The 25094-nt window shown below is 43.6% G+C and overlaps 2 protein-coding genes across 3 annotated transcripts in view; both read left to right on the top strand.

Moving 5' to 3' along the window:
- The first annotated feature begins 843 nt into the window (after positions 1-843).
- On the top strand, positions 844-7220 carry myclb (MYCL proto-oncogene, bHLH transcription factor b). Its single transcript, XM_080442438.1, has 3 exons — positions 844-1091; positions 1876-2640; positions 4443-7220. The coding sequence occupies exons 2-3, from the start codon at positions 1929-1931 to the stop codon at positions 5261-5263; spliced, it is 1533 nt and encodes a 510-aa protein (XP_080298564.1). The 5' UTR covers positions 844-1091; positions 1876-1928; the 3' UTR covers positions 5264-7220.
- A 3400-nt stretch (positions 7221-10620) lies between these two features.
- The window catches only part of LOC308095939 (tRNA dimethylallyltransferase-like), a 38786-nt gene continuing 24312 nt past the window's right edge, over positions 10621-25094 (top strand). For both annotated transcript variants that reach the window (XM_080443116.1, XM_080443115.1), the window contains exon 1: positions 10621-10785. In XM_080443116.1, coding sequence (XP_080299242.1) covers positions 10627-10785 — 159 coding nt within the window. In that variant the 5' untranslated portion in view covers positions 10621-10626. The remainder of the gene's footprint in view (positions 10786-25094) is intronic.

Raw genomic sequence — 25094 nt, 5'->3', positions numbered from 1 at the left:
AGAGCCCCAAAATTGAGCCAGATATTGAATATTCCCTCGTTAAAAACCTTTGACTCCAACATCTTAACAAAATGAAATAAGAATGTTGACTCTGGCTTTGTCCAATGTTCCAATGTTGATTCTGGAAAGTTCGGGCATATTTTCCTAATGCCTAATTTGCATATTATAAATATACAATTTCAAAAAGCTTGTAATACGATAAATCATTGTCTTCATGTAAGTAATCAACTGGGGAAGTTTAATTATGATAACTATTTTTCAAATGTTGTCATTTTTTCACCTGTCATGTACGTATGGGGAAAATAACAAAATGTGTGATAAATATGAAAAAGCTGCTCCTGTGGAAAGGTTATCATACATTTATTTACTTATATTGACCATATAAACAATTTAATATAGGTATGGTTTTGCCCACTCTTTCGATAATGAAATCTTGTCTGGCTCATGGACTAATACTAAATATTGTACTATTTAACAAATACACACACACGCACGCGCGCGCGTGCACGCACTCACCTGCAAGCACACACACACACACACACACACACACACACACACACACACACACACACACACACACACACACACACACACACACACACACACACACACACACACACACACACACAGATTGACACTAGATTGCTGTTTGTGTAATTACTATTACATCAGTGGGGGGGTCCGTTACATACTATGTTCATTCTCATAACAACACTGCTGTGTGTGTGTGACTGTGATCCCGCGCTGTACCTTTAAACGGTGGGCGTGGCTCCACTACTACGACCCGCCTTTTATGCATATATCCAACTCTTCCCTCCCTGAAACAAGTAGTGCGGTAGAAGCGCAGCGTAGAAAGTGGCCGCAGCCTCACTGACTCTTTTATAACCAATCCAGCCCTTTTGAGGCGTGGGACACGCACGATCGGCACTATTAAAGGACAATCGAGAAGAAAAAAAACGGGGGGGAAAGCCCCTTTTTTTTGTTGAATCAATCACTGATACGGAATCATTGGATCGGATATGTTTTCGGTCTTTTGCGCACCGTGATGAATCCATGAAGACGCAAAGCTGCTCTTTCCTTTCTAACGCCAGGTAAAACATAGTTTTGACATCCTTGGCTGTTTCGTCAGGAACTTGTTCCGTGATGATGTGTGTATTCAGGTGTAATTGGCAAGTGGTGCCACAAAGAGTCACTCCGTGATCTAAAGGCTGTTTAATTAAGAAGTTTGGTCTCTCGATTGAAGCAAATTGATTAGTGCTTGCCTGCCTTGCAGCTGAATTGTTTTAGTCTGAAGAACCAGGGAGTTTTAACTGATCAACTGTGCAGGAGCATGAACATTATTAGCACTGGATCAAGACTATCATATATGTATTTTAATCGAGTCTGACTTTAAGTCAGACTCGATTCAAATACATCTATGATAGTCTTGATCCAAGGCTAGAACATTATAGTTATGCAACTTAAAGATGTTTTTTTGGGGGGTCCATCATCTTTCAGGGACCTTTAATCTCCATAATGTGGGGCTGGTGAACAGAGATGTCAGTGTACCAGAGCAGTGCCAGTGCTGTTATGTAATGCAACTCTGTTGCGAAACTTTAAAGTTCTCAACAGCAACAGAATGTACCAAAGAAGTGTCAACTTTAGGCAAGTTAGTAGTTCATTGCTCTGCTTGGGATACATGATGTTACAGCTTAACGGTGGCTTGCTTGCCTTGAAGTATCATCAATCATGCACACTTTTGGCCCTAAATGGGTGCATTTAGAAATCAACCCAGATCCTAGAAATCAACCCAGATCCTCAGAAAGCAGCATGGCGATTGATTTGTTCATAACACAACATTAATAATGATAAGACACAACATTGATGTGTTCCCAGACAGAGGTCATAAAGAGTGACTCCCTCCAGCCGCCACGGCGCCCACGGTCCAAATGCCCGGCGTCAGCTCCACGGCGTCCCGCTATGAGAACTGGGAGATGATGATGGAGTACGACCACTACCAACACTACTTCTATGACGATCTCCACGACCCGGACGAGGACTTCTTCAAGTCCACCACGGCGCCGAGCGAGGACATATGGAAGAAATTCGAGCTGGTGCCGACCCCGCCCATGTCCCCCATCCGGACGGTGGAAGGGTCGTCGGGCGGCGGCGGCAGCAGCAACAACAAGGTCGGACAAACGCTCGGGGACAAACTGGAATGGGTCTCTCAGTTCCTGGGGCAGGACGAGGAGCAGGACGTGCCCTGCAAAGTGAGCACGGCCGGTGAGACGTTGAGCAACCTCAGCTCCATCATCATCCAGGACTGTATGTGGAGCAGCTTCTCGGCCGGACAGCAGCTGGAGAAAGTTGTCGGGGAGCGGTACGCCTCTTCTTGTGCCGCCGCCGCCGCCGGGTCAGTGGCGGCCGGGGAGCGGTACGCCTCTTGTGCCGGCTCAGGGGCGGCCAAAGTACAAACGGGACCGGGGGGCGCGCCCTCGGGGACAAGGGGGGCGCAGAGCCTCCCGGCGTCCGACGCGCCGCTCCTCAGCAGCCTGGCGGCGGACTGCGTGGATCCAGCGGCCGTTCTCACGTTCCCCTTGACCGGTGGGGGCTGCAAGAAACAAGTGTCCTCCGGCTCGGAGTCTCACACCGACTCATCAGGTCAGTAGAACCAGCTTCTTGAGCCTCATTTTATAGGCTACTTAGTTGTGTGTTCCGCTGTTGGGCTCAGTAAATAGCAGATCTACAAGCTCACAACGCGTCACGTGTTGTGAGCTTGTAGATCTGCTATGTATTGCATGCAACACCACACCAGCACGCAACTACGTATAGATCAGGCTTTAAGAGTAAATGCAAAACACATGTGATGTGCTTGTTTGGCAATTTTCCAAAACCAACGATTGTGTGTTAAGATTTTGTGTTTGGTTGTTGGAATTGATGTTTCATTTTGTGTCTCGCCCTTATATGCCTTATCAGTAAGGACTGACATTGCACACATTATGACTGCATTGCGTTACTTTGGTGCATGCAACACATGCTTCAAGCCTAGAAAGCGACCCGCCCATTCAAACATCTGTTCCTTGGCAGGGGTCCAAAACCCCAGCTGCTACCTTCTTCCTTGTTCTCCCAGCCTCTTCTTACAAGCAATATCCTATCCTGTAGTCCCTGAATTAGATTTGATATAAATTAAATAATGATATCCATCTGATCTTTATTTAGGTATGGGAGGACAAACGAGGCGTTTTAGTTTTGCCTACCCCACTAATTATTTAATTTTCCTCCCCTAATTGGAGACCTACTTTTTCATCCCATACCCAATATGAACCCATATGATCTAGATTGGTATTTAGGTTACCATGTGATGCTGAGCTGGACCATACATAATAGTGTGTGGAATGTCACAATGGGAACTTGTTGCAGCAGTGCAGGGCGCCAGCATTCCTTCACTCAACAGGCTGCAGTGCCAATTGTGTCAGTGGGTGGATTTGGACTGAGTGAGTTCAGGCAGTGAATAGGACAGGATTAGCCGTTTACCAGCTACACTGGAATTCTATTCTATTTACTCCTCAGCATTAGGTCACACCGTTCAAGAGAAAAATTGCATGTTTGCTCAAGCAGGAGGTGGATGAACAGTTGTAGGGAATGATTGATATATTGGTACAAAACTGGCATTGTTCTGTATTTCAGTGTACCGTGTAATATGAGATCTTCTTGTCACTTCGAAACCATAAAAGAATGATAGCTCAGTGCCCCACCCTCCCTCCCTGTTATTAATCCATCATCAACCCTTCATGCTCCTGAGTGTTCATGTATAGCTGTTACTACCCGTGAGCGGTCAAATCTGGAGGGATGTAATTACTTTAAAAGTGTGTTTCAATTTACAAGAGCAATGAAATCTCCCAAGAGTATAGTCAGCTGGTGGGGATCAAGCCGATAAGGCCCTTCCACACGTTTTAAAAGCTAATTTCCACTTGAGTAAATAGAGGGGCGAAAGGTTTTAGATGTGTGCATTGCTGATTGCCTCTAAACTGTCTGCAGCTCGCTCTCCTCTCTATCTGGGGGGCGGGGGCATTTTCACATAAGAAACTGAGCTAATGCAGTAATTAGTGGAGACATGCGTGAGATTGTGCACTCTGCAGCGTGCATTCGAGAGACACGTGTGTGTGTGTGTGTGTGTGTGTGTGTGTGTGTGTGTGTGTGTGTGTGTGTGTGTGTGTGTGTGTGTGTGTGTGTGTGTGTGTGTGTGTGTGTGTGTGTGTGTGTGTGTGTGTGTGTGTGTGTGTGTGTGTGTGTGTGTGTGTGTGTGTGTGTGTGTGTGTGTGTGTGTTTTGCAGATGTTGAGTTCACTGTGGTACAATCATTCCTTGGGACTCTGCTGCTGTCTGTACTTTCTCTGCCTCTCACACTTAGAGTAAAATCCTCAATGGCATTTTAATTAACACGTTCCTTGTTTCCCCTTTCAGACGACGAAGACGAGGATGATGAGGACGAAGAGGAGATTGATGTGGTGACTGTGGAGCACAAGCAGCACAAGCCTCGGCGACTGGTCAACACCCGCAAACCAGTGACCATAACGGTACGAGCGGACCCCCTGGACCCCGGCATGAAGCGTTTCCACATCTCCATCCACCAACAGCAGCATAACTATGCTGCGCCCTCCCCGGACACTCTCCCCCCACACGTGGAGCCCCCCCGCAAGCGGGTTCGACAGGAGACCTCCATCCAGGTCCCCCAAACGCCGCAGAACTCTCCCACCCACCAGCCGCGGCCTGGCCACGCGCCCCTGAACTCAGAGAGCGGAAAATCTCGCGTTGCTGTTGCGGGAGTCGGGTCCGAGTCACCCAACCCCAACGCCTCTTCGCCTACCTCCTCCACAACACCTTCCTCACCCCCCTCCTCATGCTCCTCCTCACCCTCCTCCTCATCCTCCTCTTCCTCCTCCTCCTCCTCCCACCCCCACAGCTTTCCCTCCAAGTCCCAGTCCTACTCCCATCTCTCCAGTCCCCAGTCCTCTGACTGCGAGGACACGGACAAACGCAAGGCACACAACTTCCTGGAACGCAAGCGGCGCAATGACTTGCGTTCGCGTTTCCTTTCGCTGCGGGATGAGATCCCAGGGTTGGCAGAGTGCCCCAAGACACCCAAGGTGGCCATCCTGACGCGTGCCACGGAGTACTTGCAGCAGCTGCATGCCAATGAGAGGCAGAAGGCACACGAGAGGAGACAGCTGAAAGCCAGGCAGCTGCAACTGCTGCGAAGGTTGGCACAGCTCAAACGATCCTGAACCAGAGGACTGGCACACGGCACGCCACACACAAACGCATTTACACTTGCAGAACTGAATGGGACTAAATGAAGGAGAAAACACACTAATATTCACTTTCTTGAGTGGGTCACGGTGGAGTGGTGTGGGTGGATTGTACTTTTTTATTTTTGTTTTTCTATTTTTGTTGTTTGCACATTAGCTTCTGAGTGATTGACAGGGCAGTTAGCCTTTCAGGACAACAAGCTAGGGAACTGTTAATTTAGGGGTATGATTAATATGCCCATTGTTATATATATATATTTTGGCTTTATCTCCCTGCTATACTGTATATCCCTTGTTTAAAAAATTATATAATAATTTGAGTGATTAATATTTGCTAGTGGAGGATAGTTTTCAACGTAAGGGTCTTGCTGCTGGAAGATGCGCAGGTGCTGAAGTTGTCAAAGGTTGAACTGCTACAGCTGTGCTGTTTGAGTCATGCATGGTCTTAGAAATCATCCTCATCTTGCTTGGGCTGGGCCCACTCTGAGCTGTGGGGTGTCCCCTTTCTTGTTAAGTCTGCAAAGCCTGCTGAATCTCACTCCCTCTGGTTTTCCTCCTCCTTCTAATTTCTTAATCTAGCCTTTCAGTGGGCCAGCCTTTTCTTTTGCCCACTGTTTTTGCGAAGCACCCAACTTGTCATTTTTGTTCCTGGCCTGAACCTATTTCAGCTTGTTCCTTTTTTCTTTCACGCTCTCTTGCTATCGGCCTCATCATGTTTTTCCCCTAAACATTTTATTTGTTTTATACTGCTCTATTTTCTTTATTTATTCCCCTTCTCAGTCATCCAGCAAGTTTGAGGCATTCTCTTTCCAATACAATTGGTCACATTTAGGCAACTTTTAATAGGATGGAGTCTGTCGCTGTTCAATTTGGTGAGAGGTGGTCGCTAAATCCCTTGTTCTCCTAGCTTAAGGTTTACTGATTCTAGTAATGTGAAAGGTGAAGGGCATTATTGAAGTCATCGAGAAACAAGTTATATGGGCACAAATGAATAATGAGGACCGTGCTGCTTTATCTGCATCTCTAGAGCAGCCTCAGATTTTGCTGTTCCACTCTTAACCTGCAGGTCCATCCAATAACATCACCATGTTGCTTTCCTCATGCACGAGAGGACCTTATGACATCACCATGTCCATGGTAACGGACTGTTTTGCAGCATTATTCATGAGCGGAAGTGTGAGTGACGCACGACAGGACAGAGGCATACACTAGCATGCCATGTAGCCAATGTTTGAGTTTATTATTATGCACGTGTAAAGAAATAAGAATCATAATGATTCCACTATATCTTTATTTGTGATGTGCCATCGAGACCAGCCAAAAGGTGAATGTCGGCTTAGATTTTAAAACAAAAAAACGTGTTAATCTGTTTGTTTAGCCACTTAAGCCCTATATTCAAAATGTTTCCCAAATTTTCCCAAATATTTCAAAATAGCCAATCTACAAGCTTGTAGATCTGCTGTTTTTGTTCATTTTTGCCTATAATGACATGCCCAAAACATGGATGCCAGGGTAAAAGTGGTTAATTCCCATGTATCAGCAATGCCAACTTTTGCTTGGAAATGAAGCCCTATTGATTTGAAAATGACATTTCTTTTTTTCATATTGCTGTCTGATATCATCTGTGAATTAATCGAGTTCACTTTATAATTTTGTATTTTATTTTTGTTTTTGTTTATGTTTGAAACGATGCCTAGAAAAGCCTTTCATGGTATGTAGACCGTCTTGTTTGGATGTTTGTATATAGTCTCCTCGCTGTATAGTCCCTTCCAAACCAAAACCAGAGCTGTCTACTATACTCTTCCTGGATTCTTTTTCCTGTGTCCTTAACCAGGGCCAGGCTTGCTGGCTTTTCAAAGATAACTCAAAGCTTCTATTTTTGTTAATAAAATGATTATGGAAAAAAACTGTCAAAATAAAACACTTAACTGAATATTGATCACACTAGCCACTTTGTGAGACCACTTTCAATGCCTAATTGCTTTCTTTACTGTTTGGTTTGTTGATTTGTTGATTTGTACGTGTCAGTTGTCAAGAAAAAAACAAACGTTTTGTACTATATTTTCATACAGAGTTGTTTTGGGTGTGAGTTAATGTTTTATTTGTATTGTAGCCGGTTGGGGCCCTATTGGTGGTTATGTGCTGACACACTACAGCTGGTCTCTTCTCTTCTTTCCAGATCAACTTGCCAGAATACCCCTGTATTCAATCAAATCATTGTAGCAAGCACACTGTCAAATCTGACAGTGGGTGGGTGTTTTTTTTAAGAGGATCTGCTTGTTAAAACACTGGCTATGCGGTGTCAGAGATTGCTCTATGCTTGTTAGCAATCCCGGTGCTCATTTTGTGTCCATAAGCCATATCCTAGATATAACTGTAGCCCTGAAACTAGTACTGTACTGCAAACCACTTGATCACAGTTCGTAGCATGCCCTCTTTGCCAGGGGACTCAGGGCTTGTGGTTTTGTTGGGGCTGTAGCCCTTGAGAAGAAAATACCCCCATGCTACAATTTGTAATCCCCAAAGCCTGGATTATTCCCCTTTGCCTTTCATGAGGCAAAGGGAGAGAGGCTGGGAGTAGAAGAGTTAGTAAGGACGGGAAAGTTTGGTCAAGGAGAGGATGGAATGGGTTAAAAATGATGCTTTTGAGCATGGTACTTATTACAAGCAATCAGCCTCATTAACTTACTCTGTCTCTGCCTCCTGAACAAGCTACATATGTCCTAGCTAATAGATTCAGCACATAGTGTACCAATGTTGGCCTTAATCGCTCTTTTTCTTTGTTTTGGAGGGTAGAGCCTCGGGAGTTAGACCATAGGCTTCTTTTGCGTTTTATTTGTTTTGGGTCACTGGTCCCTGCGGTCAGCACAGACATGGTCAGCAGCGGACATCGCTTTCTTTGAGTGAAGGTTAATTTACACTTTGTTGCACATCTCTTTCACCTGACAAAAAATACATATTTGTTGAGTGATGCTTGTCGAAGGGGTCGTACAGCAAAGTATAAATTGGCCACTATGGAGCCTTGTCTCAGCACTTTGTTCAGTACCTCATTAGCCTATATGTATGGGAGAGTATGTTCAATCCAATTAATAAACTAAATGTTAGCCATCATATTTGTTGCTTCTGTTTGATTGAATACAATGTCGTCGTCCCCTGCAGACACACAATACTCACACTTTCAAGACACAGTGTCAGTGATGGGTTATTCTTTTGTAGTAAATTGTTTCACCGTTACCATATCAGAATAATGTGATAAATGGATACAACAACCATGGGGTTTGTGTATGTTTATGCTCTACCAAGGCTTTCAACAACTATTAATAGTGGCCACAATGCATCACTTGGTTTGACCTGGTTCAGAATCTAGCATTATGCCACGTGTTTTAATATAACAACCACCTGTATGAGTGGATTCACATCACCTCACCCTCTCTTCATCCTGCTTTAACTCTGAACGGTCTCCTAGGCAACACATCCTGGTACCTCTGCCATGGCAACAAGCATTATTCTCACTACTGCTCAGCTGCTAGTTTCCATAGAAACAATCCCAACCATTCCTTTTCCCCTGTCAAGACATTTAATGGAAAAGTTAGTTATGGAAAATCTGATCCATTCAAGAATATGTTCATTCATTCTAATACTTTTGTAAACAATTAGATTGCAAACTTATACTGGCTGATACATGTCCTGTTAATCCTGACTTTGCCAGTTTAATACGATTTAAGTCTAGGAGTGTGACTCACGTTTCATTACTAAATTCAATATGCAATTACATGGCTGAATGTTACAAGTAGAACATATTAAAATGCATTGCCCCTGAGAAAAAAACTAAAGAAAAAAAAGACAAATACAAGAAAGACTTTCTTTTGCTTATTTACAGGACTCACTAGGTGCAGCTCCTCATTTTTATCTACTGGTAATTAACAAAACATAATTATACCACTTAACATCAAAATATACTTATACTAGCTAAAGTAAAAGTAGTCATTGTAGAATGCTCATTTAATAATCATAGGTTATTGGACTATGAATAAAGGTGCAGGTGGTAAAGGTGGAGCTCATTTTAACGACTTTACTGCATATAGCCTACTGATGGGTAGCCTAAAGTGTAAAATATAATTTATTAGCTTATTTATAATTTGTAACTTCTAAAGCTGGACTGTTAAGTAGCATATACAACATTTACCGCTGAAATGTAGTGTAGTATAAATTAGCATGGGAAATTATCAAATGGAAATACTCAAGTAAAGTACAAATACCTCTATGTAAGCTCCTTAAAGGTGACTCTCTACCAAACAGACTACTTCAGATTACACACACACACGCGCGCGCACACGCACGCACGCACGCACGCAGGCATGCAGGCATGCACACACACACGCAGGCATGCACACACACACACACACACACACACACACACACACACACACACACACACACACATTTTATATGGAATATTAAAAAAAGAGAAAAGAGAAAAAAAAGATAAATGCACAGCATACCTCCATCAATGTGGAGGACAGCTCTGTTATTGCAAGAGCTGTGTGGTTGTGTGTTATTATTAGCTTGGAGATCTATCAATATTTTGATACAGTTTTTTAATTTTGGCAAGCAACACCGTGGTACTGTGGTTCTCAAAGTGGGGTCCGGGGACCCCTGGGGGTCCTTGAGGGAGTTCCTGGGGGTCCTTGAGGGAGTTAGGGGGTCCCCAGCTAAATGATAGATAGTTAGGAACCGAATGGACCCTTATGGGTCACTCTGTAACTCAGTCAGAGTGTGTACAAATGGAACCAAATGGACCCTAACGAGTCCATACTTGGTTCCATTTGTACACTCTCTGAGGTAAATTATAAACATTGATATCACAATAGGGGTCCCAGAGATAGAAATGCCAGTAAATGGGGGTCCGTAGACCGTACTGCATGTCAAACTGATGATGTCTCTTATGGGGTTCCCTGAGCTGGCATATCTTTTCAAATGGGGGTCCGTGGGCTAAGAAGTGTAAATGTGGGGGTCCTTGACATGAAAAAGTTTGGGAACAACCACTGCTGTAGCACAGTGGTTCTCCAAGTGGATTCCAGGGACTCTGTGGGTTCCTTTAGCTTTAGGGGGGTCTCAATTGACCCTTAGAAGTCTGTAACTCTGGACAGTGTACAAATGGAACCAAATGGACGCTTACGGGTCCATTTGGTTCCATTTGTACACTGTCAGAGTTAAGGGGAGACCTTGAAATGTAAAAGTTTGGGAACCACTGGTGTAGTTTAGTTACATCGAGGCTTCAATCACTGGCACTGCGCATGCGCCAGGCTGTCAGCTGGGTGAGTGGAGGACAGAGCATCATGGCGGCGTCCGCTCGCACTGTGCAATGCGCCGTGCAGAGGAACATCTTACCTCCTTTAGTGGTGATTTTAGGAGCCACTGGCACCGGGAAGTCTAAACTAGCCATGGAGATCGGTAAACGACTTCAGGGCGAAATAATCAGCGCCGATTCCATGCAGGTAAGAAAGACAGAAACACGGGGAAATTATCTGCATTAGAGCACTGGTTTCTTGGTCGAAGCCAGTGGTGTGAAGTAACTGAGTACATGTACTCAAGTACTGTACTTAAGTACAATTTTGAGGTACTTTTTCTTTCTTCAGTATATTTGCAATACTTTTACTTATACTCCACTACATTTCAGAGGAAAATACTGTACTTTTACCCCACTGCAATTATTTGAAAACTTTAGTTACTAGTTACTTTGTAGATTTGTAGATTATTATTACAAAACACGTTCACCACGTAAGCCCTATATAATATTTCAACCATTTGAAAATAGCAGATCTACAAGCCCACAATGCACTTCGCGATGCACCTATCATTTGCGTTTTAACATTTAGAACTTGTGAAATTGGACATTCTGCACAATGAGTACTTTTACTTTTGGTGCCTTGAGTATATTTTGATGCTGATACTTTTACTCAACTCAAGTACATTTTGAATACGGGACTTCTTCTTGCACCGGAGTATATCTACATTGCATTGCAGTATTAATACTTTTACTTGTTGTGAGTACTTATTCCATCACTGGTCAAAGCCATCGTCGTGGTATTATGTTGTTGTTAAAGTGCAAGGATCAATTGTCAAATTATGTGCGTGTCAGCGAGGCTTGACAACAAAACATTGACTTAACGAGCGTATGACATCATAATTAGATGGATTTAGCGAGGTTACTTGTGATTGAAAGACAGAATGCGAGCAAAATGCAGCCCATTGATTCCTGAAGTCCTCTCATTCCATACATCAATGACTGCAAATTACCACAATAATGCAGGTGGTATAATTAATTTGTACATTAACAAATTAACTGCCACACGATGTAGATTTATGGGTGTGTGTGTGTGTGTGTGTGTGTGTGTGTGTGTGTGGTGACTGTTGTTGGCAGGGAGGGAAAGCAGACTAAATAGTACATTATAATATTCTACAGACAGGAGCAATAGCGTTTAACAATTCAGTTGTCAAATGACATACAGAGAGCACATGCACCTCAACACCTACAGGGGAGGGAGAGAGAGATGAACTCAAAATGCACTCATGGCTTATTATTATCTTGGCCTTAGGCCGATTCTACATAATGTCTTCTAAATCCTATCCATGTCAGTGGTTCTCAAACTTGTTCATGTCAAGGACCCTCAATTATATTTATCCCATCTCAAAAATATTTTGTTCCAGGGACCCCCCAGAATATATATATATATATATATATATATATATATATATATATATATATATATATATATAGCTAAAATGACATAGACTTTGTGGTGAGTTGCCTCTGACAAGCATTAACTACTCTGTAATTAGTGATAATACCTAACTAGAACGACTGATTCCAGGTCATTTTTGCAACTTTTTGTTTAAACAATGCTCATCCTGGACTCCTGGTCAGCAAATTGTGACAATACTGATAGAAAGATACAGTTTATGTGGATCATACATCATGTCCTCAATAGGAGAGAAAGGTTAGACATGTCCAGCCAAAATGTAAAGCAGGCCTTTCCACCTCACTGATTTTGAGATTGAGGGGAAGTTGGGAAACATTTAGTGGAAATGTGGCCTTATCAAGGCATGATGTTGAATGGTATTGTGAATTGTGACACTTAAGTGTCATTTTATGAATGATTCTTGTGAATATTTAATATTGAGTTTTTAGAGTCGCATCACCCAGCGCTAGGTTATGCCTAATCTCTCAAGACAGATTCAGAGCCGATTGGGTTATGCCTAATATGCAGTGCACCATGACTGTAGGCTGATAGCAGCTAAATGAATGAATGTCTTGTAGCATGCACAAGTAATTATGTAAAGGAAACATTGTCCTAACACAGTGGTTCTCAACTTTTTCAGGCTGTGACCTCCCCAAATAATCATATTTGAACTGGGGACCGCCACCCTGACAGGCACTTGGAATTGTAGGAGATGAGGCATTGCATTTTGTTTGACTCGGTTCCACATACATTTGTGAAAATAGCAGATCTACAAGCTCACAACGGTTGCGAGGCGTTGTGAGCTTGTAGATCGGCTATTTTCACAATTTCTGCCTCATTCTTATATTATTCGACAATTTGGCCAATGCTTGACCAGTTTTTAGAGAATAGTTTGTTGAAATACCTTTGACGTAGTAATGCTATTTTTACATAATTTTTTTTCTTTTCTTAAAAGTCCTTAAATTGTCACCAAAATCATGTGCACACAGGTTGAGAACCACTGTCCTAACATATAGTAAGAGAGAAACAAGAGCTGGTACAAAATGCAGGGCCAAGACTGTTCACCTGGGGGAGCGCAACCAGTGTTGTTGTTTGATAACCGCAGGACAAGGTCTCCATCTGGAATTATAGTACACGGTTTCAGATGTGGGTAACATTTTTCCAGTGAGAAACAGGAATAAGCATGCCTTAATTTGGCTGTGCTAGAAGACTCGACGACTTTGTAAGCCCTAGGGCCCATTCCCACGAAGTAATTAAGCTGCAATGTGTGCGTTTTATGTCCTTGTCCTACCCGGCATTCAAGGCCATTCGAGCCCAGGTCTCCCACGTGGGAGATCACATGTATATATCGCTCACCCAAGAGAAATGCACGATTGCCCATGGGAGATATTGTGCTCATGAGCTCCGGGCAGTACTACTTGTCAACCAGTAGGTGTCCTATCTGACACAAGGGTCTAAATTAGGGAGATTAGGGAGACTACCTCCGACCGCTGCAGACGTACAAGCTATATTGTATTAACATACTCTACACACTGGTTCTCAACGTGGGGTCCAGGGATCCCCAGGGGTCCCTGAGGGGTCCCCAGCTAAATGATTGATGGTTAGAAACTAAATGGATCCTTATGGGTTTGTAATTCTTATGAGTGTACAAAAGGAACCAAAGGGACCCTTGAAATTAAAAAGGTTGAGCATGACTTATCTACCATACAGATAAAGTAAAAGTAAAGGTTTATTCATTCAAATAAGTTCCGGACTTCAGCTTTTAAATTTAATGACATCATGACAATAAATACATTTTGAAATGACAGTTCGCAACAGGTCTTAGCATGATGTCTTCCAATGGCCTTTTTCCCCCATCTCCCTATCTCTCTCTCTCTATGACCCTCTGTCAGTGTGTGTTTGCCCCCCCCCCCATCTCTCTCTCTCTCTCCCTGTGTGTCACAGCATGACAGCATGAAAACCTCTCACGCTGCATTGCTTGGCTTTCTTCACAGTTGTGCCCCGCCCACCTCCTCACTTTCTCAGGCTCTGTTGCGATAGCAACCTGAGATCACACGCACAAAAGGTTTGGCGCTGTTGTCTGGGTCATACTGACACTGTCGTCCAGTGTTTCAAACCCCCTGTCCCCCCTCAAACACACCCACAGCCCCCCCCCCCCAAAAAAACCTCACGATTCCAGTTTTCCCTCCAATTTGACAATCTCTTAACAAGGACTATGGTGACCTTATCTGCTCTTTGACGGAAGAGTGATTGCTGGCACCAGGCAGCGATGATGACGTCTGTTCCGTCATTGGGCTATTTCACGGTCGTTTCTTTTTTCTCTCCCAGTATGAATGCCGTGTTCCCCCCCACCCCCCCCGTGTCCTTGACAGTGTGCCCCCTCTGTGGGGAGTGAGTCTTCCACCAGTCACTGGTATGGCTAACTGGGTTACGCTAATAACGCTTCAGCCCCGAATAGCTCTACAACCAACAGCACTGGCCTAGTTATGGCAGACTAGACCAAGCCAATCTTGACAATCCACTCACAACTTGTTGCTGTACCCCTTGTACGTGTGTACGTGTCTCTGTGTGCAGCCAGACAGTAATACAGTTATAGATGTACAGTACACACCACACTCCTGTGCGAGGGAGAGAGCCTGATGGGAGTATTTCCTGGAATTTCATGCGCGTTTTCTCATTGATTTTCAACCCCGCCCATTACTGGCAAGTTGAAATTCTGACTGTTCTCTCTCTGTCCCCCATGGGGAGGACAGAGTGTAAAGTGTGTGAGTGGCAGAGAGCGAGAGCGAGAGAGACGCACACAGAAAGAAACTGCTTATGTGAGAAGAGGCTGTGTGTAGGCTAGCACCGTGCGTGTTGTCTTTGGGATAGGAAACAGTCTGGTCTTGTTTGGGAGAAAGCAGCATTGTGCTGAGCCGGTGCATATTCAGTGCCGTGCAACGCTAGGCTAGCAGCTGATAGTGAATGGGCACACTGTGACCAGTGGGAAGTGTCCATTGTCCCAGGAAGAATTGGTTCCCACACTCCCTAACACTCCCATTGTGTTATGCTGTGCCCCCTCCCCTACAGACTAGCCCCGGCTCATGCCCCCTACCCAGAGTTCATTGGAAATGCAGGGGATATTATTCACTCATTAAATGAACATGCTATCTATGGCATGCACAAGTGCCAGGCTGTACTGTCAATGAATTAGGCCCTGCGATATTATATCAATATCGTCACGTGATACATGACTGGGAGTGAATGATAATATTGTCTTGAGACTTTGGATATCGTAATATCATGATATGATATAGTAAGTGTTGCTGCAGTGTAGATTTTATTTTGACATTGGTGCCTTACTGCCTTCCTGTTTTTTGTATTGTTTCCATGCTTCTTTTCTAACTTACAAAACATAATTTCATCTGTGCTCGTGTGATGTGACAATAAAGTTGAATCTGAATCTGGTGTTGTCTATTCCTGGTTATAAAGGCTGCATCAGGATCAGAATCACTTAAAATAGAGGACAGGGCAGATATAGTCATTGCAATATAGTCAGCCGATTCACTAAGCTGGTCGTAAATAGCATGTAAATAAAGTGACTAAAGAAGGGTGTATTTTCTCTAAGCAAAAACCGATGTGCAATTCACAAAGGGGTGTGTAAGTCCCTCAAATGTGCGGATCGCAGTTGTTCCTCATTTTTGCCTGAAGGTCAAAGGCGCGTTCATGTGGGAGATCATATGCATTCATTGCTCCAAGCCCCATTGAAGACCATAAAAGGCAACCGGAAACAGACGAAATACGACGCGGCTCTCCAAAATGGACAGATCTACAAGCTTATAATGTGGCGCAACGCACCGTATGACTACTTGCAGATCAGCGGAAGCGAGTCCCTCACGCGATTAAACGCTTATAAAGTAAATAGCCAACTGTCATGTCACGTGTTAGAAGTTTACAGTTTAATCCCACCACCAAATAATAGGCTAATAAGACAACAACAAAAGGATATTATACAGTATAAGCCTTTTCTACTGAACATTGCTCACCTTTACCGTGGTAAAAAGATGATGCTAGGATCCAGCAGGGCATACTGGCACGCTACTATCGGATAGATAGATTATGGACCAGAACTTTATTAATTACTGAGGTGAAGTTCCTCTTTTGGATTAATCACTGTCCTACGTCGGAACTCGGAACAGCTAGACTTCATACACTGTTAACTCATCAGATGGTAAGACTTATCAGGCTATTGTGTGTGGCGTTCGTGTGATCAATATACAGTAGCCTGGCCTGGGCAGCAGCGTGGCTGTCCAGGCACCCTAGGCTGCAATGCCAGCCTGACAGCGTGTCGTGAGTTCGACTCCCGATCCCGACTACCTTTGCTGCGTGTCACTCCCCTTCTCTCTCCCCATTTCCTGTCAGTCTACTGTCCTATCCATAAAGGCATAAAAGCCCCCAAAGAAATCTTTAAAAAATAAATAAATACAGTAGCCTACAGTATTATAAATTAATACCACGATCGTCTCAACCTTCCAGTGACATTAAGGCATGATATTTTTGTCTATTTTCATCATTACGTGAAATGTTGTCTGAGTCGGCCGACACTCGCAAACACGCTGAGGGACCTAATAATTCAGATGTAAATGCAACTGATGGTCTACAAAATAAATAAAAATCAGTAGAATGTAGTAATAGTATTATGCATAGGCTACTAGCAATGTATCGTTTGACATACGTTTTCTTTTTTTATATATATATACGTATGTGTTGAACATTTTGGGCACATACATATTTTGTTTGAGGTTTGGCACTATTTTAATTGATTTTGCATTTAGAATAAAGCATTCTAAAGACATACGCAAGCTTTGATCCCTGGTAAGTCAGCCTCAGAGCAGACTTGAGAAAGAGCGGAAGTCCCGCTAAATCAGACTACTGACATGGGAAGTTGCGTAAATTCCCTTATATTCCCACAAAATATGGGCGTAAACAGCTTAGTGAATCGAACCAATGACATTTATATATGGAGAAAACCTCTGAGCAGGGAGAGGGGTCACCTGAGGTTCCAGGCAGCAATTTAATGTTTTGGTGTGTGTGTGGGTGTGAACGTGGTGGTATGAAGAGAAAGACTATTGTACAGTGAGTGTACAGTGAGTATTATTAGCCAAGTGATTATGACAACAAAGGTGGGAAGCTTCCATATTCTCTTAAGGACAACGTTAGCACTGTGGCTATGAAACACAAGTTTGTGCGATGTGGCATGTCTGGCAGGCAAGGCTGAATGCTTTTATGTCACCTTGGCCCATATAGGGTAGCCCTATTTAATAAGGTTGTCTGATATTCAAGCAGTCGTTTGTAAGAAAATAAGGATGTAAAATCTTTGTAGATCAGAAAGTTTATATGATTGATAACCAATGTAATAATGTGAATCCCATATCGGTATGTTGTGGCCCCTGTTCTCAGGACTCTCTGATGCTTTCATCCCTGTGTATGTGTTGTTAGGGCCTGACCAATGTATTGGTCAGCTGATATTCGCCTATCGCAAATATATCTATCGGCATATACTGTAGTATGTTGTCTGATTTGAAATGGGGTGGGGAGCGTGATCTTTGTCACTGCATGTGCTCCTACGGTGTGGGGCGGTGTCCGTCAGCAGTGAATGCCTGTCACAATTATTACATAATTGCTTAATTGCAATTATATGAGATAATCGCAAAAAATCTTTGCATAATTGTCATAATCGTCATAATAATTTCTAAGCCCAAAGCGTGTTGCATAGATCAGCGTATTTCCACTATTCATGTTTTTTTTAAAGTATAAAGTATAAACACATTCATTGCCAGGTATTAATTAATTAATTAATTCATCCGCCACTGCCAGTGGTTTTACCTTTATTTTTAGTCTTTTTGACGATCCACCGATCTTTTTTTCCAACCCGGATGTAAACAAACGATGTCTCCGTGGAGACACGAGTCTCTCTTCTTTCCACCGGAACAAAAACACGTAACCGTGATCGTCCGTTCTGTAGCTATCGGCAGTTGAATATAGCTCGTTTTCAAACGCAGTCTGGGAGAAGAAATCCGAGCTCGTTTTTCTAAATCTCATAACTGAGAATTGGAGTGAACGGAGTGGATTTTTTTTGGATGACGTCATTTCCGGTTCTGTTGTTTTCTGGATGTCAAGGGATCATTCATAGGTTGGTGAAGAGCACCATCTGTCGTAAACCACTGAAAAGACTAAAAGACGCATATACAGTATGAGTCTTTGGCGGTGAAGTGTTGGATTTGAAAGGACGGCAGGCAATGTGTTAAATATTTAAGTTATTTGTCATATCTGCCCTGTACAACTTTAGTTTACGAAGCCTAAAAGCCAAACATGAATGTGATTTCTATGCATAATGTTCAACGACAGAAACACAATTAAATCGTTAATCCCAATTATTTGAGTGACAACTAATCGTCAAGTAAAATGACATAATCGTGACAGCCTTAGGGAGGAGTAGAATGGAGGGGATACGTCCTCCCAGTGGTGGTGGGGGCTCAGTACAACACAGCAGTACAGCAGTGGCAACAACACAGAAATGTGTGAGGAGGAATTAATTGAAAAACGTTTATTGTTAAGCTGTAAATATCCCAACTCGCCTCCAACGTTGCATATATTTGTAAAAAAGTTTGATATTGATAACCACATTTGGCACCTCCAGAGCAGAGCACCTGTCCCAACTCCAGACTCTTTTTGAGCAGCTCAGACTGCACAGGCTGATTGTCAACCCCAACAGAGCGTTCGTATCAGCCAAGAATTCTCTAACACAACAATCCTGCTGCACGTCACCTGAGGCTGAGGGCTCTGTCTGTTCGCCATTACCACAGACGCTTCAGACTATGCCATTGGCACGGGGCACGAGCAGTCCAGCGTAGTCCGTAAATGGGATATCTGCGCCTGCCCACCTGCTCGACTGCCTGCCATATATATTGTGTGGCCGATATGTCACTATCAGAATTATTTGCTCCCTGATATATCAGCATTGGCCCGAAAAATCCAGTAATAATGATTAGACCCATTTGATCCTGCAGGGGAAATTCGGTTTTCAGCTTCACCCAGCTGATTGCTGCCCAAGTGGGCAGACTCGAGTGCAGGGGTGGGAGCAGTTAGGGTTTAAGTGTCTTGCTCAGGGACACCTCGACACATTACCGGGAATCGAACCTGGGACCTTCTGTTTCCCATGTGGCCTCTCTACCCATTCCGGCTATGGCCGGCCCCAAGTATTGGTGGAGCCCTGCCCTAGTGTGTGTGTGTGTGTGTGTGTGTGTGTGTGTGTGTGTGTGTGTGTGTGTGTGTGTGTGTGTGTGTGTGTGTGTGTGTGTGTGTGTGTGTGTGTGTGTGTGTGTGTGTGTGTGTGTGTGTGTGTGTGTGTGTCAATGTGACAGTCATCCCACGCTCAGATTCTTAGCAGAGATGAATTGTATCCATCCACTCCTTCTCTGATCTGTCCCACATCATTCTCTCTCTCTCTTTCTGTCTTTGATTTTCTCTCTGTTTTTCTGTCTCTGCTGAAGTGGCTGTGCCTGTGAACTGTCTGGGTTTTGATGTATGTGTCTGCATTTTAACTCTGATGATGATGTCTCCCTCCCATTTTCATTAATTTCCTTGATAGCTTTTTGTACATTAGCGACACAATCGAAGTTGTGTACATCTGTCTATATACAGTATATGTGAGTCTGTGCGCATTATTGAGAGAATGCGAGTTATATATTGTTATTACATGCAAATGTGCGTTTGTGTATCCATGCACTGTAAATTGCAGTCAGTGGGCGTGGCGATGTCTGCTGCGGTCACTGCTACAGTGCAGCAACGAGGGAGGAGATGGAGGAAGAGAAGGATGGAGGAGAGAAAGAGAAGGGGGAGGTGGAGAACAACGTCATGAATGATTTATTAGTCTGGCATTACTGGGCCATTCCCTGCCGAGAGAAGAGAGAGAGACACAGAGGAGGATAAAATGATGGAGGGATGATTTGAAGGATGGAGGCGGGGGGTGGGGGGTGAGAGGGATGTTCTGGATAAAAATAGGGTTTAATAATAAAGGTTTTTGGAAAGGGTGGATAAAAGTAATGCATGCTGGCCTACAGTTGGTGTGTTTAATGTGGAAGGAAGTAGGCTGGGATTGTCGGTGTCTAGAGGTCACCCTAAGGACACTTTGTACCCGTCTACCCAGACTGTAATAATCTGTACCATCTCTTCTCTCTAATGTGTTAGCCTCCTCTTTCATTTATTCTGTTGGTTTTTTTTCTCTGCTACAGCAGGTCTCTCTCTTTCTTTCTTTCTTTCTTTCTTTCTTTCTTTCTTTCTTTCTTTCTTTCTTTCTTTCTTTGTTCTTCTCTGTCTCTCTCTTTCTCTGTCTCTCTCTTTGACCCTGTTCTCCCTTTATAAGTGTTGCGTGCGTGCGTGCGTGTTGTAGAAGGGGAGCAGCTGTCTCGTGCTGGGTGTAAGGTTGGGCAGGCAGGCCGACTGTAGACTAAAAAGTTGGAACACTGAGCTCATTGTCTGTGGTGCCCTCTCTTTCACACACACACACACACACACACACACACACACACACACACACACACACACACACACACACACACACACACACACACACACACACACACACACCAGCCTAACATTATTTCCTCAGCGTTTGTTGTCTGTCCATCATTCTCTTGACTCACACCGCCTCCACACGATCTGGTCCATTCACATTCTCACCAGCACAGGAAGCAGTAGGCATAAGCAGTGGCTTATATTCTAGGCACATACTGACCCTTTTCATTTTAATCTGGTTAATTTTTACTCTCCAGGTTAAATTAATTAATCTGTATAAACTACAGTATAATTCTTGTTCATGTACAATAGGTTGACAACCTAATTGGACATGAATATAATTAACACAATTAACATAATACTTTTAATAAGCTTACTAAGGTACAACTTGTACCTTAGTAAGCTTATTAAAAGTATTATGTATATCTGCTGGTGTAAAGTTGCTACTCCAACTTACTTTAAGTCTCAGTTCTTTCTTGTGCATGGCCCGAAGGCTTTTGCAGTATAGACAGGAAAATAGACAGGAATGTTAGTTGAACTCTGAGGTTGTAAAATGTGTTAAGTCAATTTAAGTGTTCAGTTAAACTAAACACTTTCTCTAGTCTATAAAGCCTACTGCAATTTAACTGCGGGAGAGTAAAAACTAAAAAGCTTTCAAATGTAAAAGACATGTACAAATGTAATGGCTTGTACTTTCACAACAAGCGTTTAATCATTTTCCCCTTTCAGATTTGTTTAGAATATAATCGCTAACTGGATTAAATATGTAGATATTATCCTTGATTCCTTTCGGCTCAGTAACCAATCCGCTAGCTCGGGCGACGCTGTAATTTGTGGCTCATTTTCACCGGCTCGTCTGAGGCTAATTTGTTTTCTCGGTTTCCCTTCCCCGAGGCGTTTTTCTCTTCCTCTTTGTTATCTCTTCCACAAGTGACTCTTTTCATTTTTCTGTTGTCTCCCCTGTCCATCCTACCCTCCTGTCTTAACCACTTAAACCCTATGGTTGAGTCCTACTTAAACCCTATGGTTGAGTCCATCAGGGCTCTATACTATATACAGTGTCTTTTCTGTTTTCTTTTCTGTTATTGTGGGGAAAGCTTAAGCTGACAACAGCCGATCGACAAGCTCGGATGCTGGGGTTTAAGTGGTTAAAACCACTTTAAACCTGGTGTCCCTACTTTGGTCATGCCATTTACAGGCGAAAATGTTCAGCACTTTTCTCGAAAATAGCCTTTGAGGTCATTTTCACTGCGTGTCACCGGTCGTGCGACAGTATAAATCACACTTAAGTTGTTGAGCCTGGTTCGCTCCTGGGACCACTTGTTCTCATTAAGATTGAGTTTGATTCCATTCAATCTTTTAGCGCTTTTACACAATGTACAGACATGTGTTCTGAGTCAGACACATGCAATCACATGGATATTATGGGTTCAAACAGGGATACACACACACACACACACACACACACACACACACACACACACACACACACACACACACACACACACACACACACACACACACACACACACACACACACACACACACACACACACACACACACACACACTGAGAGAGAGCTTATAATTAAGTATATCCCACGTTCCTCCTTTCAATGCCTGAGACCTACCGCAGGTAACAATGGACAGAAAGACAGAACGAAGAGTAGGAGGAGAGTGAGGAGATGGTAGGTTGGAAAGCTTTACTGTTTATATAGCTTTTTAATAAAGCAGGCTAAAATTAACCTGAGCTGGAAAAACAAAACAAAAATCTGAGCTTAGTGTTTTTTTAAAATGGGATTAGAGGCAGTTAGTGTGAATATGAAAGAGATGGTGGAAATGGGGAAATTGAGGGGAGAACCATGGGAGAGAGACAAGGAAGGTTGTGTGTGTGTTTGAGGGGGGGTGGGGGGGTTATTAATGAAAGATGCCACACACATACCAGAAGGAAGGGAGGGAGGGAGAGAGAGATTTGCGCTGACCCTTGTGAATAGTGTGGTGTGGGTTCGAGTGGGTGGGTGTCTGTGTGTTTTGCAGGGCCCCTCTGGCTGTGTATGAGGAACTGTTTGGAGGAACAAAAGCATGCAAACCAGGGAGCAGTCGAGGAGTGTGGCTCAGAATGAGAGACGCATGACCCTCATAGACTGGCAAATTAACACGCACGCACGCACGCACGCACGCACGCACGCACGCACGCACGCACGCACGCACGCACGCACGCACGCACGCACGCACGCACGCACGCACGCACGCACGCACGCACGCACGCACGCACGCACGCACGCACGCACACACACACACACACACACACACACACACACACACACACACACACACACACACACACACACACACACACACACACACACACACACACACACACACACACACACACACACACACACACACACACACACACACACACACACAATCGGATCTCAAAATCTACATGGGAACGGCGTACCCATGTGGTTCTTGGACTTCCTGTGGCCAGCCTGTGACGTCATACATCTACAGTATGATGTATGACCCTGCCACATATACAGCCTTTTTTCAGTACTTCACTAGCGTACTGGCAGTGTGCACAAGACATTAGCCTCCGATTGGTCCTGCGGTTTGCGAGATTAGCTCCGTACAAATCGGACACACAGATATAGACAGACTCTTGGAGGCTCCTACAGACAGAGCCACACCGTAACAAATACTAACGTATTATATAAGCTTGAGTCCAATCTGAATGACTGTCTTTCTATTGTTCTTTTCTGACAGCCATCAGCCTGTCTCGTCGTCATCATCACTGTACAGTCTCAGTGTGAGCGTAGAGGGACTGATTGGGTTATTATGAGTGATGATTTTCAGAAAGCGTTCTGTTCTCTTAGACCGGAACGCAGTGTCTCTCAAGCGTGATTCATACTTCGTCGCACGATAGTGCCGTGCGGCATAAATAGCTGACCTACAAGCTCACGACGTGTTGCGCATGAGCCGCGATATGAGCTTGTAGGTCTGCTGTAAATTCGGCTGTAGTCTGCTCACTGCTGTCTCTGTGTCTCTCTCCTCTTTCCACTCTCTACTTATCCTCCTTTTCCCCAGATTTGTTTTCTTCAAAACTACTCCATCCGTCCATCTATCTATCCTCTGCTACTACAATGTGGACGGCCCTGACACCATCCATTTAAGGATGTGGATCACTGGTTTCTTTCAAAATTGGTCTGAAAAAACATCTATCAGAAGGTCACAAGGGGAGCTAGTTATATTTCCCTTTTGAAAGGAGGTGTCTTACTCTACCGCCGTTTTATTAATGTGTAATATTTGATGCGCTGTTGATGAATTGAATACATAGGACCACAATGGAAACAAGTCCCCAGGACCTTTTTTTTTATATCCTTTTTCGCCTAAATGTCTTACTGTACCACCGTGCTGTTTACATTTCTGTCTAATAAAATATTCCATCCATCCATCCATTCATTCATTCAGTGACAGTGGTGTCGTGCATAGCTGCTGTAAATAAATAATCAGCTGGGTTCAGTGGGTTTCTTTGCTCTGACTTGCTCCCAGCTTTTGGCGTGCAGCAGCACAGCCCAAATACCGTACGCTGCATCCACAAGCTTCCAGACTTCACACAGGATTACTTTTTTCAGACAAATCATCGACTTGTGTATCAGTTCACTCAGACAAACTGTGTAATAATAGATATATTTTAAATGAAGGTATACATTCACATGAGAAATTCAATATCAGGATATATGTGCATATTCTGTATTTTCATTGTATCAATTAGCTGTCCTAACCCTAAATATATTGTTAGTCGACTAATATTCAAGGACTTTGTTGACTAAGCCTGTGATCATTGATTACAGACTACAGTAGTTGTAGTTTAATTGACAATCGGTCAAATTTGAGCTCCCCACATGCAGTGATGCAAAATCACCTCTTTGAATATTTTACTTATAGTATCAGAAAAGTGCATGTCAATTGCTCAATCAGTATAGAAAAACATACATGATCAACTAACTAGTACAAACTGACTAATCAAGCCAACCAATTAATTGACTTTGAATCATCTTGAATCATGTCCTTATGCAGTGGTGGTTATGTTAGTGAGAGCAAAGTGAAAGGACTGTATCTGGACTGTTCTATACTGGCTGGCTGGTCCGGCTTCCCCACTTCACTCCAGGGGTGTTCATTAGAACACAGGACACTGACAACTTCTCTCCTTTTAAGGGTTTTTACTGAAGACTTGAATGAGCACAGTACAGTACAACACTTGTGTTTGTGTGGTGTGTTTTGCGTGAACGCACACAAACCTAACATGAACCGTTTGAGCAACTTGTTTGATGTAAACACCACATGCTTTGACAGATCAAAGATGCGCTAAATTAACCCACGGTGCGTGCATGGACCCAATGTCCTACGTGCACTCACTCCACGAGTGCGCACCAGACCTCGTTCATGGTCAGCCTTTTGTACAGGTCATCATGACATAGAACGTAAACTAGCCATAGTCTAATA

This window comes from Gymnoscopelus braueri (genome assembly GCF_963280865.1).
Source record: "Gymnoscopelus braueri genome assembly, chromosome: 11".
Classification (NCBI taxonomy): domain Eukaryota; kingdom Metazoa; phylum Chordata; class Actinopteri; order Myctophiformes; family Myctophidae; genus Gymnoscopelus; species Gymnoscopelus braueri.
Note: the sequence above shows the minus strand (reverse complement) of the source record. Positions and strands in the feature narration are given on the sequence as shown.

What these genes read in the sequence shown, in the direction of transcription:
- myclb (XM_080442438.1), top strand. Translation starts at nt 1,929, where the DNA reads ATGCCCGGCGTCAGCTCCACGGCGTCCCGCTATGAGAACTGGGAGATG. An exon ending in GTCTCACACCGACTCATCAG is followed by an intron (nt 2,641 to 4,442) that starts GTCAGTAGAACC and finishes TTCCCCTTTCAG; the next exon opens with ACGACGAAGACGAGGATGAT.